The sequence below is a fragment of the Pocillopora damicornis genome, chromosome 1 (assembly GCF_964200805.1).
Source record: "Pocillopora damicornis chromosome 1, jaPocDami1.2, whole genome shotgun sequence".
NCBI lineage: Eukaryota > Metazoa > Cnidaria > Anthozoa > Scleractinia > Pocilloporidae > Pocillopora > Pocillopora damicornis.
Genome location: NC_142670.1, coordinates 28393746 through 28412324, shown reverse-complemented (window position 1 = coordinate 28412324; position 18579 = coordinate 28393746). Strand labels below are relative to the sequence as shown.

Sequence of the window (18579 nt, the reverse complement as noted above, 5' to 3'; positions counted from 1 at the left end):
TTAAATTGTTCAGTGAATTTGGATGGATTTCAGAATTCATTCACAGGTCAGCGCTTGATCATTTAGAATTCAGACATCACTGAAGACCGCCCATCTTTGACATTTGACTTGTGGCGGGTTGTTATTTGGTAGTACTTTGTTGTTAATACTTGCGTGATATCATCATATCGGTGAAATCACTTCGACCGTGAAAAGCGATCGAAATAACCGTGATGTTTGAATTTAAGCGGTTACAGGAAATTTAGACAAAACAAATGGCGGGATTTGTTGCAATATTTAGACAATGCGTCAGAAGTTCGCAATGAAACAATTTTTACATATCGCGATTCTATGGTTCGTCGTCCTTTCAACTAATTACTCGAATTGTAAACGTCTTCGAAAGAGGTCTTTGAGGAACTCGTCTCGTTCCGTGAAGGGATTTCATCCAAGACAAAGAAGAGACTTAACTTATCCCTATCACACAAAATTAAAAAAACAGCTTTTAACCGACAAAGCGGTGAAATATGGACAAGAAAGTATTTTGGAAGCTTATTCGCATTCGACAGGACGACTTAAACGTGGAAGCAATAATATCTCTGGCAACAAAGCTTCGAATGGAAAGGCTTCACATGCATCGTTATTACCGCAACCAGCAAAGCCGTTACGAGTGGTTGCAACTTCTGCTGTGATAAAAAACCGACTTAAAAAGACCAAACCTCTGAAGGCTATTCACATATGGGGACCGACACCCTTCAAAACTGTGATGGAAAACCTACGGAAACTGAACGTGAATCTTCAAAAGCAAAGAGGAGCTGTTAAAAGATTATTCCTTCCAGTTCAACTTCAGCGAAAGCAACTATTGAATGCTTTAACCGGTAGATCGCCTTTTCCAGGACCAACAGGGCCTTTTATACGGCAGTTTCCCCCTTTTAACCCAGAAAGAGAGTTTCCGGCTGTGTCTCCTCCGATACATTCCCCCAATGCTATTCATCTTGAAGAAGGACCTCCTCCCGCCTCTCTCGTACCAGGCCCTATTGGACTTGGTCCTCCACCGTTACCATTTCCACCCCAGCCCGTTTCCCATTTACACGAGATGGAACCTGTGCACCTACGAGAGGAAACCCCAGACCACGCGTTCCTACACCCCCCTGACTTTGCCCCTGTTCCTGAAATAACTCCTATGCATGAGAGTGCTCCATTACCACCTTTCCCTACGACTATCGGTCCACCACCCGACGAATTTCCAGCTAATTTCGGTCCGCCTGATATACCTGCGAATCTTCCAGCTAACTTTGAGCCACCGCCAGGTTTGTTTGAACCGCCACTCCCCTTTCAGATGGCTGGGGAAATACGTCAACATGTGAATCGTCACGTCCACAAAGGTAGGTTTTCAAAGGAAATAAGCTGTAAGGAAATTGCTCGGAGACAAAAATGTGAATATCTTATCGTTTGTACATGCCCACCTTGTTTACCTCTTAAGTAAATTAATGTAGGGATCCCCGTCATACGGATTATTTCCCTTGACAAACACAAACTTACCTTTGTATTTGTTAAGCGTTCTGTCGAACTTGATATGCGGCGTTAAAAACGTATCCCGAATCGTAGCGAGAACATTGTCCACGAATAACATAAATGCTAGTTTCGTCAGTAAGTGTTTCTCTACAAGCATAGGTGAGAATAATGTACAATGTATTCCAGGTGTTTCAAAAGCGAAATGTAGTCCTAATCCGTGCAAGAACGATGGTGTATGTACAGCTTTTGAAAAGCACTACGAGTGTGAGTGCCCTATGGGATTCATGGGAAAGGATTGTGAAGGTAAGTGCAGATTCTCAAAAGAATCGGCACTCTCCACTAATTGCTTGACTAGCTCTATTTGACAATTACTTTCTGAGCACATCCATCTCACGCAGAAATCGAAAGTGAACAATCAAAATGCTTTCGTCCAAATGCACTAGTGGTACAAAACAACGACAAGACAAGTTCGTGTTGTTCTTTTCTTTTGTTTCATCTGCAACCGCACACCCTTAAGCTTCTCGCTTAACCTAATCTCTCTCACAGATTATCAGATTTTAGTATTAGTAACAGAGCGCTAATAGACTTATCCGAAATACGGGCAAAACTGATTGTATCTTTGATACAAATGAACACTTGGGTACTTTAAAACTTTCCTTGGTTGAGCAAATCCATTTTAAGGCGCGAATCACTTAAGAGATCAAAATAGTAAAAGTATCTATTAACTTTCCCTTGAAGGTATGAAATCGAAGAAATTTTATCATATCGTGATCGGACCTCACACTATCATCAAATTCTTTTGAATTTGTTACCTACGAGGTAGTTTATTCAACAGAAAACAACTGAGAGAGTCTCAGAATTGATTGCAGATGGCCAGAGGTCTCTAGCAGTGACCACACCTCAATGTGTTATAAACTTACCATGCGCATAGATCAATATTATAATTATTTTATTTAGAGGTCAACCACTGCCTCCCGAATCCGTGTAAAAATGGAGGAAACTGTTATGCAACGACAAGCGGCTACCATTGCACATGCGTCAAAGGATTCAAAGGACCGAACTGTGATAGTGAGTGACAATTAAAAAAAAATCTTAAGCTTTTCATTACATTAACTGTTGTAAAGTGAAAAAGCATTGCGAATAAAATCTGATCATTTGCCTATTTTTATCTAGAAGTATATCGTGGAGTTGCGCATGCGCCTATCAGTAATAAAAGTTGTTGAGAGGGATAATAATGCTCAGCAAAATATACGCCTTATACGCTATGCACTCGATTCGAGTTTTGCACGAAAACAAGATAGATAAATAAAGTATAGTCTACTGAGAAGCAGTTGACTTCTTTTCTTCGCTCTTCTCGTGTCGGTTTGTCATTTTTTTCCGAGTTCTCGTTCAATGCGCTTCTTAACAAGCAGTCATGTCTTTTACCGGGCACATAATTAGCACGACTAAAAGAAGGGGTGGGTGGGGACATTTGATTTACGGTAAGGGACGGAGTATAATTGTTTTTCTGATTTCCACAGTCACTAGCAAGTGCATCCCCAGTCCATGCAAGAATGGAGGCACGTGTGAGGAGAACGGTGGCTCTTACAAGTGTCTTTGCCTTCCTGGATTTGAAGGCAGTAATTGTGAAGGTAAAGTACATTGATGATGTACGCCATCGAATGGGTAGTGCTGTGTCAATAGTGGTGTCGCAAAGAATAAGGATGATAGATGATCATAAAGATATCCAGTGACAAGTATACATGTCTGGCTTACTGGTCCCATGTTAAAAAAGATATTAAAATCTTCTATTTGCCTTGCTTTTAATTCATTGTTAGCTATCTATCATTCCGAACAGGCCTAAGAGATCTCTTTGTCCAAACGAAAAAAAAAGGTTGCGTGTAAAACGTCTGGAAGGATAGCAGAAATCATGTTAGTGACGAGATAGTTCATTTCAATTTCACAGCTGCTGACCATTGTGCCATTGGAAACCCCTGCAAAAACGGCGGGACCTGCTTAAATGGAGAAAAGAACTTTGAGTGTCATTGCTTACCAGGATTTTATGGCTCAGATTGTGGAGGTAGGTGACACCTGATAGCTTGCAAAATCAGCTGGTCTGAGCAGAGATGTCTAGAATTGATTGTCAATGAGGTTCTTTTTCCGTGCAGTAGGCATGATGTTCTTGTCAATAAAAGTCCATTGAAACTCATATAACCATGTCTAATATCAGGGTATGTGAAGACTTAAAACAGTAATTTACATCACTATGGAGATAAACGGGTCTAAAAACCACATAAGCTATAGAGTGCCAGATTAATTGAAAGATTAAAAGGTACAAAATCTCGCTTTGGGTTTCTACGCTTTAACCGTTTGTCATTGCGTTGCTCTGGAAACTTCCGGTAACGAAGGATGATCACTGTATTCTTCAATTTCTGATGTATAATTCATTTATTAACCACTGTCAAAACTCATGATCGTGATTACCTCAGCAGTCGTTTCAAATTTTTAAGTCTTGAAATTACCACTAGGATCACTCCTCGTTAGACCGCTGGTTACATACATACTGCGTTCATATTTGTTCGGAAAAAAAAGTCTGAAATAGGAACACTTTTAAAACAAACTGATAGTAATACCTCGTGACTCGTTACTCGTTTTGTTTTTAATTGTTTCTTTGATTTTCCTCAGATTTAGACATGTGCTACACTAATCCATGTCAAAATTCTGGAACTTGTCACAACACCGGTGCTGGGCAGTTCATGTGTTTATGTCCTGTGCCGTTCAGAGGAGTCACGTGTGATGGTAGGACGAGGGACACCTGGTCTGTTATTCAAATTTCCATTATTGAATAGTTGGTGTTATCGTTTTGATAATGTATGTTCAAAACATACAAGCATTTGGAAATCTGGAAGTGTCGCAGCACACTATATATCTTTTTAGTATAAGTAAAAACCATTACAGTGTTAATACCTGCGAACATTTCATTTAATCAGTCGGTTTGGACGGCCTGAAATTCGGCTTTTCTTAGGTAAATCTCAAGTAGTGTTAAATGCCTAATCTCATCAAACAGGACAAAATGCAGCAAATGTAGACATATATGTACACTGTGCTATAAATAAAGCGGCAGGCTGAATTAGTAATTACAATAATGGTGCAAGTTGTTGAAGGAGTAACTTTAGTCTCTAAAGGAATGGTGTTTAAGTAAAGTACATACTATATTGTACATTTTCTTTCCAGAAAAATTTTCTAAATGTGAATCTCAACCATGTCAAAATGAAGGAACGTGTGAAGAGGACGAGGAAGAAGGCTTTCACTGTATCTGCTCCAGCAAGTATCAGGGACGGCATTGCGAAGGTATTGTATGAGGGAGCTACTGAAACGATGTGTATAGCGGGCTCATAATATTTCAAATTTAAAAAAAAAACGTTCTCATGCATAATTTGAAATCGTGAATTACTTTACAAGGGATCTTAAGATGGTGAAGTCATGTGCTTATTCAATTATTTCCTACCATGTTAAGTGGGCGTGACCAGAATGATATCTGATGATAAGGGTCCCTCGAAATTTCGGAACTGATGGAAACATAATTTGCTGGAATTACGGTTACCTCGCTCCACGGTTAGATCTCTTACAGTCAGTTTGCTCTAACCAAGAGTTAAATCACTCCACAATACAAGTGACCTCGCTCAATACAAAAGTGACCTCGCTCAATACAAAAGTGACCTCGCTCCACACATAGGTGAATTTGCTTCATGTAAGAAATTAGAGCAATATTGGCGTGAACTTTTTTTATGCGTGATCGATGATCGACTGATTGAAAAGAAGCGATGACAACAACAACGTGGCGCTAAGTCTTCTGAAATATATATGTCTTCATCTAACAAAGTCAGAACTTATGCCAACTTTGAATTTTAGTCCCTACAGAATTACACAGCGCCTGCTTCAATAATCCTTGTGTAAATGGAGGGAAATGTGTTCCCGTAGAAAACACATATAAGTGCATTTGTAAAAGTGGATTTTCAGGAAACACATGCGAAGGTTGGTTCCGGCACTACAGAAATATTCACCATAAATGATGCAAGTTTGTTTTAGTCAAACATGACACAACAGTAGTTAAGGCGGTTCTCAGAAAGTGTTTATTTGTAAGTATTTCATTGGGATATTAACGGACAGTTTTTATATATCTTTAAACAAATTGAATCTTTTTATTTTCATCCTTTAGGTTCAGTCAAAATGACGGCCGTTCCTGTGTTGTGTGCCGATTGTCATGCGCACGCCAGATGTCTTGATGGGAAATGTGTTTGCGAAGAAGGATACGACGGAAACGGCAATGTATGTGAAGGTATTTATAAAATTTGTTTTCTGAAGTTTGATTATAGCAAAAGAGGATTAAGCTCACAGAACTTATCCCCTCCTATGGAATCTTTAACATTGGTAACATTACGTAATTCAATGCAAGATATCTATTCTACAGGGAATAATGCCAACTTCAACTCGCGCGTTGCTCGAATATTTCGGTGGGAGCATTAAAACAACCCGTTAGTTGTCCAAAGGAATTTAACAAGCGGCACATAATTACTTTTCGTGATTGTTCAGAATCTCCGAAAAGAACAATGATCTGTATGATACTCAAGATTTAATTGGGATTAATGTCATAGCTTGGTTTCCACTCGGTTATAATTCAAAGTTCCCCACCTGGTTGTTGTAAATGTGTTCATAGAAGTAAAAAAAAGCGCAGCTGGGTGATAAAATGGCAGTTTTACAGCGTTTGTCTATCTTTGCCTGCATCCAAACACGTGCACACGAAATCCGATAAACGGGGAGCAAAATAGCTAACTATTAAGAACGAGAAAAAATCAGTTAAAGAAAAAGTAAGTTCAAGGAAAAAGATAACAGTGAAACCAAAAAAGCAGGCAAAGAGACCAGCCGAAAAAAAAAAAGCCGGATCTACCAACATATAAGAGAGAGCCATGGGAAAAACCACTTAAATGATCAAGAAAAATAATAGGAATTTTCATTTGAAATTATCTCATAACGAACTTCTTTCACAATATATACACGGTAAGCGAAAGGCATTGTAACAGAAATCTGTGTTTTATAGTGTTGAAAGTTACGGAGATCAGTGAGCACACACCAACCGCGCCGCCAACTAGTCTTCACGTGATTACAGGTAAATTTGATTGAGTAGTACACTAAATGATTTGAACCGAGTAGTAATAGTTGATCCTGTAGTCTGATTGTCTGAGGAAAAGTAGTCCTCTAAAAGACTGTTGTTAATGGGAACAAGTGACTGCCGCTTCGACAAATTGAGAAGAACCTCCTAACTCTGTTGATGTCCCTTTCTCAGGTTGTGAAACAGCAGTCTCTACTGTCATCTACTAGATCAGGCAACACAATCGAAAAAACTCATTTTCGATGTTCATCAATTTTTTTCATGACAAGACACAGAGGGAGATCGAAAATTTGTTGATCATGAAGGACTTGTCAGAAATTAGCAGGGGGGGAGGGGGGCTGGGAATTTTAAATTTGGGTTCGGAAATTAGGCGACCCATCCCTGCAATGGGAGTGAAATTTGCTAACCCTCCCCTTGAGCTTGGCCTAAAATATCATGACCCTCCCCCTCTTGTATAAATGATAAAATCTAGTTCTTGCAATACACAAGGGTGCGTCAGTATTATGAAAACTCAAAATATATTTCTAATCTGTTCTTTGTCGTGCTACATACACACATTTTCGATGACAGTATTAAGAGTCCGACTGATCACTCGACTCTCCTATTTCTCCCAATACAAAGTCTTCATCACTAGAACAAGTGGGTAATGCCTCATCCCCTTCATCTACCTCACATTCATCATGATCATCCACCTCTTCCAAATAAAGAACTTCCTTTTTCTTCTGTGGGTGAACCTCTACATGATCACGGGCAAATATTTGCATGACCCTCCCCCTTTTAACTGCCTATTTTTCATGACCCCTCCCTTTTCTGAGGCTCAAAAAGTTGTGACCCCCCCTCTGTTTCCACCCCCCCTCCCCCCCTGCTAGTTTCTGACAAGTCCCTGAAAGTAATTAAAAAATAACGCGTTCATCCATGTTTAATGCACAAAATCTTTGTCTAACAGATCAGAATGGAGTGAGTGAGTGAGTGAATAAGAGATTGAATTTTTTAGATACACACATAAATATTATAGCTTGACTAACCTCATACCACGAGGTAAAGATGGTTAAGCTGAAAAATAGACCATTGCCAAGCTCCAAATCCCTCACTTTCAAGGTGAGGCCAAGCGCAAATTCTTCACACTCATTTCATTTTCAAGAGAAATTAAATTTGCTTTTTAATAAAAGGTTTTGCGATTGGTCTTGAGCTAAAACTGTGCCTTTGGGTATCTCGAAAATGCCATATATATATCGACCCATAAGATCGTTTCCTTTAAAGTCCGTGGGGCAGTTAGCGACAGTTCAGTTGTTGTATCATTGTTTACGTTAAGCACTGTCTAAAATGGATTACGACTTTGTTATTTATCTGCAGTTTTGATTTGCTATTGTAGTTGTTGATTTTTAGTGACCATTATGGTCTATCCACGGTCATTGTAGAGTATGTTAGGTAGAGACAGGTTTATAAAGCTGCAATAATTGCAATATCTTTTTTTCTTTTTTCCTTTTTTTTCCCTTACAGGCTCCCCCCTGAGTAATGTTTGTCATCCTAATCCCTGCTACAATGGAGGCTCTTGTCATGAAACAGCAAAAGGATTCACTTGTGATTGCGCTGAGCATTACATGGGACCATTGTGCAAACGTAAGGCTTTTCATATACATATTGGGTGATTTGATTACTTAAAATTTGAAGCTTAAACAATAAAATAAATAAACACACATCGCCAGAAGAGGCGAGAAAAATGAAATATCTTAGGTGGCTTAACTTACATTAAACACGAAAATGATGGAGAATAAATGAATATGTGAACATCGAGGAGAAGGTGTGAGAAGTATAAGGTATGTAAAAGAAATCAAGAAATTAAAAAAATCTCCAAAACATGAAGGGGAAACAGTATAATTCAAGGAGGACCTGTGAGGCAATTGGCAAACGCTAATTGACCTATACGATTTTCTGGATTTGCTTTTACCTTGTTGATTCGTTTGCTTTTTTGTCATGTAAGCGAACTTTTTGCATTTTCGCTGGAACTCCAACAGGTTGCATGTCGGCGTTATGCATTCTCGTGCACGTCTCTATATTTACATGACACATGCATAGAAATGACACCTGAATATTTGAGATTAACTATAAATGATCAACATTCCGCAAATTTTTCCTTCAAGATGTCAGCCCTTGCTTGGGAAACCCCTGTGAAAATGGTGGGACATGCATTGAAGGAGGAGTTGTAGGCGGCTACATATGCAGATGCAGAGAGGGGTACAATGGGGAGAACTGCGAAGGTGAGGCAGTTATCACATTTGTAATTAAAGTTTACTGTAAGGGCTAAAAAATGATCAAATGACTATTTTTATCCTTACGAACCCTAGAAGCCAGTGCCTGCGAGCCAAATCCGTGTAAAAACGGCGGTACCTGCCACTTGAAGGCGAAGTCCTATGTATGTCAGTGTACCCAACGGTTTGAAGGCTTCACATGTGCAGGTATCTGTATTATCAAGTATAATCAAGTATGATTCCATCTCAGTTTCTATTTACATTATTATTTATCTACTGCACTTCATTCTTACCTTTGGTATCAGTCATGCACGTTTAAAAGGTGATATTTGAACAACTGATTCACAAACCTTATAGTTATCGAGAAGAAACTTATTATGAGTTTTTCTTAGCGTAAAATCCTGAGAGGAGAGTGGTACCTCAGCTGTTAGGTTTGAAGAAACCTAACACAGTTTCAAAAGTAAACAAAATTTATTTTGAAGCTTTGTGTGACCATTTTTCTCTCACAGACATATAGTAATGAACTTACGTTGCTTTTACTTGTGTCTATGTTAAAAAAAATTCACCGCTTGTGAAGAAAATCTCTTTGGTTTTTCAATTTTAAGAAACAGCTTTTGTTTTCGTTCGCGTAAATTTGTTACTCCTGCGTTTAGAATTTTTAGAAGTTTCGGAATTTTTATTTCAGAAAAATGTTGTGGTTCATTTAACAAGTTTAATCCATATTTTCTACGGAGTTTGGACTCTAGCCTCTTTTTTCGTAAATGGATTTTTTTACAGCTGTTGTTGTATTCACCATATATCTGGCCCCGGTTGTTTGGTTGGTAGATAGTGCTATCCAACGGATAACGCACTATCCAACTGATAAGTGTTAACAAAACTTATTGCGCTATCAACCTGATAGAGATTTATCCAATGGATAGCGATAATGACAATCTTTAATGAGGAAACTTTTTCACTAAAAAGTGGTTTACAAAAAGGACCTCGAAAATTAAGAATTAAAAATTTACAATGAATAAAAATGCTAAAAGATGCTACTAAAAACTAATGTATCTTATGTGTAATACAAAACTTAAATCAATGAATTAAAAATCTGACGCTTCAAAATATTTACATTATCAGAGGCTCGTATAGTTTTGTCCAGCGAGTTAAAATCACTTACAGCATGATAGCCAGTTCTTTGTTTACCCCAGTTTCTTTTAACGGATGGAATTTTGAGGTTTGCTTTATTTCTTGTGTTGTAACTATGCTGTTCTTGCTGAGTGACTAATGTTAATTCGTGATGCGTGAGACCATTAAGACATTTATATACATGTACGCATCGGCGCTGGAAGCGCCTTTTTTCTAGTGTTAACCACTTCAGTGTAGTTGACGCATCAGACGCAGAGGAATACAGTGGTCGATCTAATATTATTTTAGCCGCCTTATTTTGAAGCACTTGCAAACTAGACATTAAAGTTACATTATGTTTGTCTCCCCTAACTAAATCAGCATACTCGAATAAGGGCATAACAAGGCTTTTATAAAAAAGGATGCGCGCCTTAAACGGTAACAAATGCTTAATGCGTCTAAGTAGGCCAAGCCTTTGATTAACTTTCCCTGCCATGTATTCGACATGATTTGTCCACGAAAAATCAGACGATATTAAGATTCCAAGATATTTAAAACAAGTAACATTGTTTATACAATGATCAAAGATTGAAACAGTTAGAGCTATTTTCCTCTGTAACTTCTTGTTACTGCCTATAAGCATGCATTTGGTTTTGTCCAGATTCAGTGTTAACTTATGTTCATTCAGCCATTTCGCCACAGCCAGGAGGTCTTGGTTGAGCTTTTCAGTCAGCTCCTGAGAGGAAGACCCATAGCAGTAGATCACCGTGTCATCTGCATAAAGTGATGCTTGACAGGCATCTAGAACGCTTGGCAAATCGTTAATGTAGATGACAAAATAGCAGAGGACCCAGAATACTTCCCTGAGGGACCCCATGGGTAACTGGCAATTCATCAGACAACTCATTCCCACAACATGTACGCTGTTTCCTGTCAGTAATGTAAGAGCGGAACCACTGAAGCGAGTTCTCACATAAACCAATTTTGGAAAGCTTGTGTAACAAAATCCGATGGTCCACGGTGTCGAAAGCCTTGGTTAAATCCAAAAACACGGCCCCACACAGTTTACCTTGTTCCATGTTCAATAAGACTTCATCAGCAAATGATGTCAAAGCAGATTCAGTAGAGAGCCCCTTCCTGAATCCAAACTGTTTCCTTGTGAGAAGGTTGTTAATAACCAAGTACTGGTACAACTGGGAATGCACGGCTTTCTCGAGAATTTTACTGAGTGTCGGTAAAATAGAGATAGGTCGATAGTTCGATGCATTTGATCGGTCGCCTGATTTAAACAAGGCTGTAATTTTTGAGCATTTCCACAATTTAGGAAATTTACCAGCAAGAATCGATCGATTCAACAGCTTAGTGATGAAGGGAGTGATTGTATTAGCAGAGCTCTTGAGTAGTCTAGCACTAATTTTGTCCAAACCAATTGCTTTATTTGTCTTCAAAGAGGTAAGCTGCTGAAGCACAAACGATTCCTCTAGTTCAGTTAACTGGAACTGAGACAACGGTTGTTCTAAAACCAAGTTGCAATTCGACCAGGTAGTCGTTATTTTGTCAGCTAGGCGCTTGCCTATGGATGCAAAGAAGCTATTCAAAGCAACAGCAATGGATTTGGAAGTGGTGTGCTGAATGCCATCGGAAATGATGCACTGAACCTTTTCTGAGGATGAATTACGATTGCATGCTTCGTTTACAGCTTTCCACATTTTGCCGTGATCTCCTCTGGCTTCCTCGATCATGTCACAGTAATATTTCGACTTAGCAGATTTTACTAAGCGGTTTACTTTGTTCCTCAGTTTCCTGTAAGTGTTCCAGTGCTTTTCTGAGTTCGATCTACGTGCTTTACGATGATACCAGTCTCGATCTCTCATTGATTCGCTAATTTTGCTATTCATCCAAGGAAGAGGTGTTCCCTTCACACGTCGTCGTTTGACAGGTGCATGATCGTCTGCAACTTCTGAAAACAGTTTGTTCCAAGTTAATAAAGCGTCATCGATATTGTTTTCATTGTCAACGACGTGCCAAGGATAGCGTTATCTATCCTTCGAATGACTAGAGCCTAATCAATAAGTCAATCATGAATTTCTATCAGGATGGATCGCTGCCTTTTCAACTGATCTGTGGCTTTTCTTTTGCAGAGGATAAATGTGCAAGATGCGATGTCCATGCCCACTGTGAAAATGGGAAGTGTGTGTGTGATGGAGGTTATTACGGCGCTGGAACTTTGGGAGAATGTTTCCGTGTGGGAGGTATGCGAAAACGGTGATTAAAGAAGTAGTAATTTCTGGTACAGTCTCGAGTTATTTATTGTTGCAAACAGAGAATGTACAATACATTACATGTTCTGACACTGTGGCCCATATTACCAAGTAACTATTTGAAGGTCATTGAACGGGGTGCAGAGAATGAAATTATGTAGATCGTAAGTGTTTGAGGACCCGTGTTTGTCAATAGAAGCGTCATTCTTACATGGATGAATAACTGATATTTAAAAAAACCAAAGACATTCTTAAGATTTTTAACTTAATAATTGGTTTTTTTAATTGCTAGGTTGCGTACTCCCAAAACAGATCTATCTTCGGCATTTAAACATTAAAGTTTTCAGTTATTTTTTTAACGCATTTTAGTTTTCTTATAGCTTCAAACCCAAGATTCTGTGTTCCGAATCCCTGCCAACATGGTGGATCTTGCTTCGAAGAAGCAAACGGTCACAGATGTGTCTGTACATCTGACTACGATGGAGAAAACTGTGAGCTATCCACCAGTGAGTAAGAAACTAGAGCAAGCGTATTTTTATTCATTAAACACGTTAACCCGAAAAAAATAATAGCAGCTCAGGTGATTATAAGAGCGTTTGCATGGCAACAGATATCATCATCATCTGCAAAGAAAGAAAGAAATCCATTAAAGAGTTCACCTATTTTTATCATCTTAAAGCATCGAAATTTCTATCGCACCATCATTTATTTCCTTGCTTACATTTTGTTTGCTTTTTTATATTACTGTTACTTTGATATATTCAATGTACACGGGTATATCAGAGGAATATATCTATTTAGACCACATGCAATCCCTACCCTAGACATAAGGCGTAACCAGACTATCACAATTCTATTTAAAGGCATACATTAGGGATGGTGATTTCAATCAGAGCATTCTAACTGGTCTGTCTGCAACTGAACCAGGAATGCCATAAAATTTGCCAATATGACCGTCTCAATCAGTATCATTTTCGTCAAGATCTATGTTTTTTTTTCTACAGGAGCAGCTCCGCCTTCGCATAAAATACCGGACCCTTGTGCAGGCGAGCCTTGTAAAAACGGAGGGAGCTGTGTTCCAAAAGCGAACAAATTTCAATGTTTGTGCTCCATGGGATTTGAAGGGCCAACGTGCGAGGTGACAGGTTTGTATAAATGCGTTTTCTTCATACTTATTTATTATCGATGCGCAAAATCTCTTCGCTCGCTGCGACAGTTTTAGAGTGGCAAAGTAGATAAGGTTAGCTTCAAACTTACGCGCCGCGATTTTTAAGAGGACTTACTCACTTTTTGCGAATCTGGTAGCCCTTCTTCATTTATCGTCATGGTTTAAAGGTCAGGCTTATACGTACCCTGACTGCTTATGTTACTGTTTTTAGTTGTTGTTGTTGTTGCTGCTTTTTTTAATTTAATTTTTTTTCCTAAGCTCAATAATATTACCGTCCTTAAAAAAATATTCTATTTTCATTGTATGTGGAATGACCCACGAGAGTATATTCGCTCCTCAGCAAAGTCATATTGCCATCCCAATCCTTGTCTACATGGAGGGAAATGTACTGACAGCAGAAGTGGATACACTTGTAAATGCATCGGCTCCTACAGAGGGGTTAATTGTGAAGGTATACAAGCACTTTGACCATATCGTATGACAGTTGAAGTTCAAACAGTGAATATTTAAATCACGATCTACTGGATTATACAATGTATGATGTTGTTGTGTTTCAGCTAAGGACAACGTTTTGTAAGGGAACGTGAAAAACCTTTTATCGTTAGAGACACAACTGCTAACTTACTTCACTTAACCTAACCTAAATAACATGGAAAACGGAATATATTCATGCTGCTACTTACACAACATTACGTAATGAATTGAAAGGTGATCTCAACTAATTATTCGCAATTTTAAAACTCAAAATCAGCACTAAGTTCGGATCCTATTTGCGATCAACACCAAAGTCATGATATCTTATCTTATTTTACTTATCTAGACAGATGCATGTTGCGCTAATATTGCATGGAGCCTGGGATTATAAAAATAATTTCCAGATTATATTTCGAAGCGGCGCAGTAATTCAATGGGAACTAAACTCTTCTCTGATAATTTAGTGTTAACAACTGGGTTGAAAACGTAAATTAGCCACCGTAAAGGGTAAAAAAGCTGACGTTTCGAGCGTTAGCCCTTCGTCAATCGCTCTGACGAAGGGCTAACGCTCGAAACGTCAGCTTTTTTACCCTTTATGGTGGCTATAATTTACGTTTTCAACCCAGTTTTTAACACTAAATTACCTGTTATACTCTCCCACCGACGCAGCACCACAGTTTCTTTAGAAACTTACCCCTCTAAACTCTTCTCTGTTTGGGTGCTAAGTTTCTTTTCTACGAATAAGTTAGTAGAAATGAAACAAAGGAAAAATATCATAACTATTAATAATAAGAAGCTAATATTAGCTATGAAGGCTGAGCAGAGTTCTTTTCCTCCTCTCAATATTTTTCAAGCGTCTTTGAACAATAAACCATTTAAATCAATGTTGACTGCATGAAGAAAACATTTTCATCGTTGAAAACTGCAACTTCGATGTAGCATGTCAATTCACTTTTGTCTCAATAGTGGATGACTGTGAGCAATGTGATATTCACGCCATATGTGTTCAGGGAGCTTGCAAATGCAGAGTGGGTTTCAAAGGTGATGGTTTTGAATGCAAAAAGGGTAAGCATCGCTTTACATTCGTTTTTGATAGCATTAAAATAAAGTAACACGACTTTTAGAACTTGTCTAAATGAACTTCGTATCCAAATATAGGAAACTAGCAGAATTAACCTTTACGCGTCCAAACACATGGATATTTGCAGATATCAAATACAGAAGCGCACATTTGCTTCCAGAATTTCCCAATAAAGTTTCTTTCCTATCGCAAAATGATAAACTCAAATATCTCGTCATGAGGTAGATCTTCGAATCAAGTTTACTCGTACGTAGACTGTGGTGCAACGCCAGAAAGATTGATATTTTAGGCGCTATTCTGGTATTAAATCTCTGTGCAGGACTAAACATATAGCTGGCATTTCTTTTTTCAATTGCATGACGATAGGTACATGTGTATATGTAAAGAATAAGCAGAAAATCGAAACATTCCAAGTTATGAGTTTGGTAACATACACCTACTGACGCATTCGATTTTCTTGATTAATCCAGTTAAACGTTGCCATCATTGCAGCCCTAATGCAACGTGCATAAACAACGAATGCGTTTGCAAGACTGGATTCATTGGCAACGGCCAGCAGTGCCACAGTAAGTTGAACAACTAAACCTTATTGAATTTGCTCTTGATAATCCAGATTTTTTGAACAATTTACAACTGATTGTCAAACGTAATTCAAAATTGCATTGGTTTTGCATACTGGACTCTGTAATTAGTTCACAAAACTCGCACCACTCTCTCAACCAATCAGATGTAAAACTCAGATTACGTCTTAGTCGCCCGCGTTTTCTCGCTTTCTTTGGTTAGGCATCAGAATTCTCAACGGCTGGTTGAATTTGCTAATTTAAGAATTTTTCGCAATCAAGTTTCTCTGCATAATATTTTAGAGGATGACTGCCAAGGCTGTCCACTTCACTCTCACTGTAAACGTGGAATCTGCATTTGCATACCTGGATTTGTTTTTGACGGCCACCATTGTGTTGGTAAGTAGTAGATATTTAACCCACAATCGTGACCAAAATTTGTTGGGACATCTTTACAATAATAGAGAGCGCGTGAGCAAAATTTAAACTTCATACTTGGAATTCCGTTCCATATCACGAGATTTCTGGACAATTTCTTTCCAAATAGTGATATTATATATGTAGTTTTAAAGTTGTACATAATTATGTACTTAGTTAAAATAGGTAGGTGCGCACGTTTGATCATCATTAATCATTATACGAAAAACCTTTATGTTCAATTTAGAGCTCGCGAATGAACCAGCTTGTTGAATTTGACCTCGAGTAGCTTTTTCTTCTTTAAGTAAAGATTCTAAGACCTGAACTTCCATTTGCAGCCTCCGTGCATGTACCGTAGATGATTTCACGAGAGGACTTCTGACGTTTTCGTATATTCTTCCTGTTTCCAAAGCCACGTTACCAAAACCAGAACCAGCGAGCTGTCCTGCAGAATGTAGCAAAGGCCTAACCTGTCCGGAAACGTGTCCGAGCAAATGCTGTAAGACCTCTGAACAGCACCCAGTATGTCCAGATCATTGTAATCATATCTGTGGACCAGCTTGTCCAGATCATTGCTGCCCTCAAACTCTCGATCACCCTTTATCGCCAAGTCCTCTTGTTTGTCCGCCCGAGTGTCACATAAGCTGTCATCAGTCATGTCCTGTTCACTGTTGCAAAATTGTCACGCTAGCATCAACGGCATGTCCGAGTCAATGTCAGACTAGCTGTGCGCCATCATGTCCCAGTCACTGCTGTACACCACAACAAGCCTGTCCACCTGAATGTCACATAAGCTGCTCTCAGGTATGTCCTGACCATTGTTGCAAAGTTGTCAAGCCAATAGCTGCGGCATGTCCAAGTCAATGTCAGACCAGCTGTGCGCCATCGTGTCCGAGCAACTGTTGTACACCACAGTATCAACCGACGGTTGCGCCAGCACAACTCGCTTGTCATTCGATTTGCAAGACAACTTGTCTTCCAGCCTGCCCGAAACACTGCTGCGTAATCAGAATATTTCCAGTTTCATTTTGCCCTGATCAGTGCCAGGAGACATGTGATCGGTTCTGTCCTTCATTTTGCTGTTCACTGCCACGACTTTCCACACAGCAGCCAACATCAGCTCCTCAAATATGCCCCTCTACTTGCAGTGCCAGTTGTTTACCACCGTGTCCAAAATTTTGCTGCAAGATATCGATTACACCATTGAATAACTGTCCAAGCACTTGTATTGATAACTGCCTCCCAAGCTGTCCAAAACATTGTTGCAAGGTTCCATACCTTTCAAATAATTTGCCATCGCCATCACCGGATGCGTGTCCGTCGCACTGTACTTATCACTGTGACAGTTCCTGTCCGTTAAAGTGTTGTTTAGGAGCAACAGATCATCCACTTTACCCACCTCAACCATCGGCACAGACTCCAAATAGTAACGGATCAGATTTCCAAGGGTCCTTCCTTTCAGTATCCCCTCCTTTGTCAAAGTGCCCAGCTTATTGCTTGTCATCCTGTATCCCTGCATGCCCTATTTATTGTTGTCAACGACAAAATATATCTCCGCTCTTGGTGAAATCACCCGAAGAAACAGTTCCACCACTTGGAAGATCCCTAAAGAATATCGACGCAGACTACAAAGCAAAAATGGTGCATCATTTATCTGAATTGTTAGTTAGTCCTCTTCTACAATGTCAACCTTCCTGTTTCTCAGAGTGCACGGATGCCTGTCCCAAAATGTGCTGTGACATAAGAAAGAAAAAGAAAATGTACGTTTTCAGACGAAAAAAGAAAGCCCATATCAGCAAACCCTTCACGGGCAAGAATGGGGAAAATAGGATTGAAAATCGTCCGAAAGGAAAGGAATAAAAAGAAACACGAAAAAGCTATTTAAAATTCAAAATTTAAATCTTACTTCTTTGGAGCAATTTTGCCTTTTTTTTAGAAGTGCACGCTGTTTAGTTGTCTCTGTAATGGAACGTGACTAGTCGTACTAGCATATGCTTTGCTTATTTGTATCCATGGGCCTCTTAAAGAAAAGAACATCGGCTGGTTTTTCATGAAGAACGATAAATCTGTAATATCTGAGGCGTCGTTTGTAGGGTTCTGGCTCCCTATTTGACTCTTTATTAACTTGTTGTTGGCCAAAATACTTAAATACCCACACTACTGTAGGCTCTCTCAAGTCAGAAACAATTTGGAAACTCGAGGGAGAGAACATTTCCATTGCGTGTTGGAAAACAAAAATCAAAGTAATCTCAACAGTCAATTAGGGCAAAGGGAAATACCGCAAGGAGTCAATAGATGCGGTTACAATCTAGTCTGGCCAAGGTTTCCTCGAGGGGTAATTGGCATTGGATGGGATCAGCTTGGGCTTCCGGTGTGGTAAAATTTCCGGTTACGAGACAAATAATTAACCGATGTCAATCCTTAAATTTAGTTCTTATATAGCGAAGCGCGAAAGTTGGCCATTCTTTTTGCCCAGGCTCTCGAATTTGTTAAGTGTTTGGCAATATGGCGCAATTTCAACGTGAGATCACAACAATGGGTCCATTGTGTGGTGCAGTTTCCTGTATTGACCATTTGCTGCTTCCCGATTGGCAGACTGCTCTCGGTTGGATAAACCATTGC

At 39.2% G+C, this 18579-nt stretch overlaps 1 protein-coding gene across 2 annotated transcripts; it reads left to right on the top strand.

The window, feature by feature from the left end:
• Positions 1 to 153: 153 nt before the first annotated feature.
• LOC113664113 (uncharacterized) lies at positions 154 to 18019 on the top strand. 2 transcript variants are annotated; one of them, XM_027179710.2, is made up of 21 exons: positions 154 to 1361; positions 1678 to 1794; positions 2449 to 2559; positions 3012 to 3122; positions 3437 to 3550; positions 4156 to 4269; positions 4705 to 4821; positions 5383 to 5505; positions 5690 to 5809; positions 6569 to 6637; positions 8141 to 8260; positions 8782 to 8898; positions 8986 to 9096; positions 12138 to 12248; positions 12638 to 12763; positions 13262 to 13402; positions 13766 to 13876; positions 14866 to 14964; positions 15451 to 15546; positions 15844 to 15939; positions 16296 to 18019. In XM_027179710.2, exons 1-21 carry the CDS (start codon positions 284 to 286, stop codon positions 16313 to 16315), a joined length of 3222 nt encoding a protein of 1073 aa, XP_027035511.2. In that variant the 5' UTR covers positions 154 to 283; the 3' UTR covers positions 16316 to 18019. The 2 variants fall into 2 exon arrangements, with proteins under 2 accessions (XP_027035511.2, XP_027035510.2); XM_027179709.2 differs by having other exon boundaries at positions 158 to 1361; positions 16370 to 18019.
• Positions 18020 to 18579: the final 560 nt, after the last annotated feature.

Bases quoted from the DNA above. Each gene is read 5' to 3' on its own strand.
- LOC113664113 (XM_027179709.2), top strand. From the start codon at position 284: ATGCGTCAGAAGTTCGCAATGAAACAATTTTTACATATCGCGATTCTA. The intron at 3,123-3,436 runs GTAAAGTACATT...TCAATTTCACAG, and splicing joins TGAAGGCAGTAATTGTGAAG to CTGCTGACCATTGTGCCATT. The intron at 15,940-16,369 runs GTAAGTAGTAGA...CTGTTTCCAAAG, and splicing joins TGACGGCCACCATTGTGTTG to CCACGTTACCAAAACCAGAA.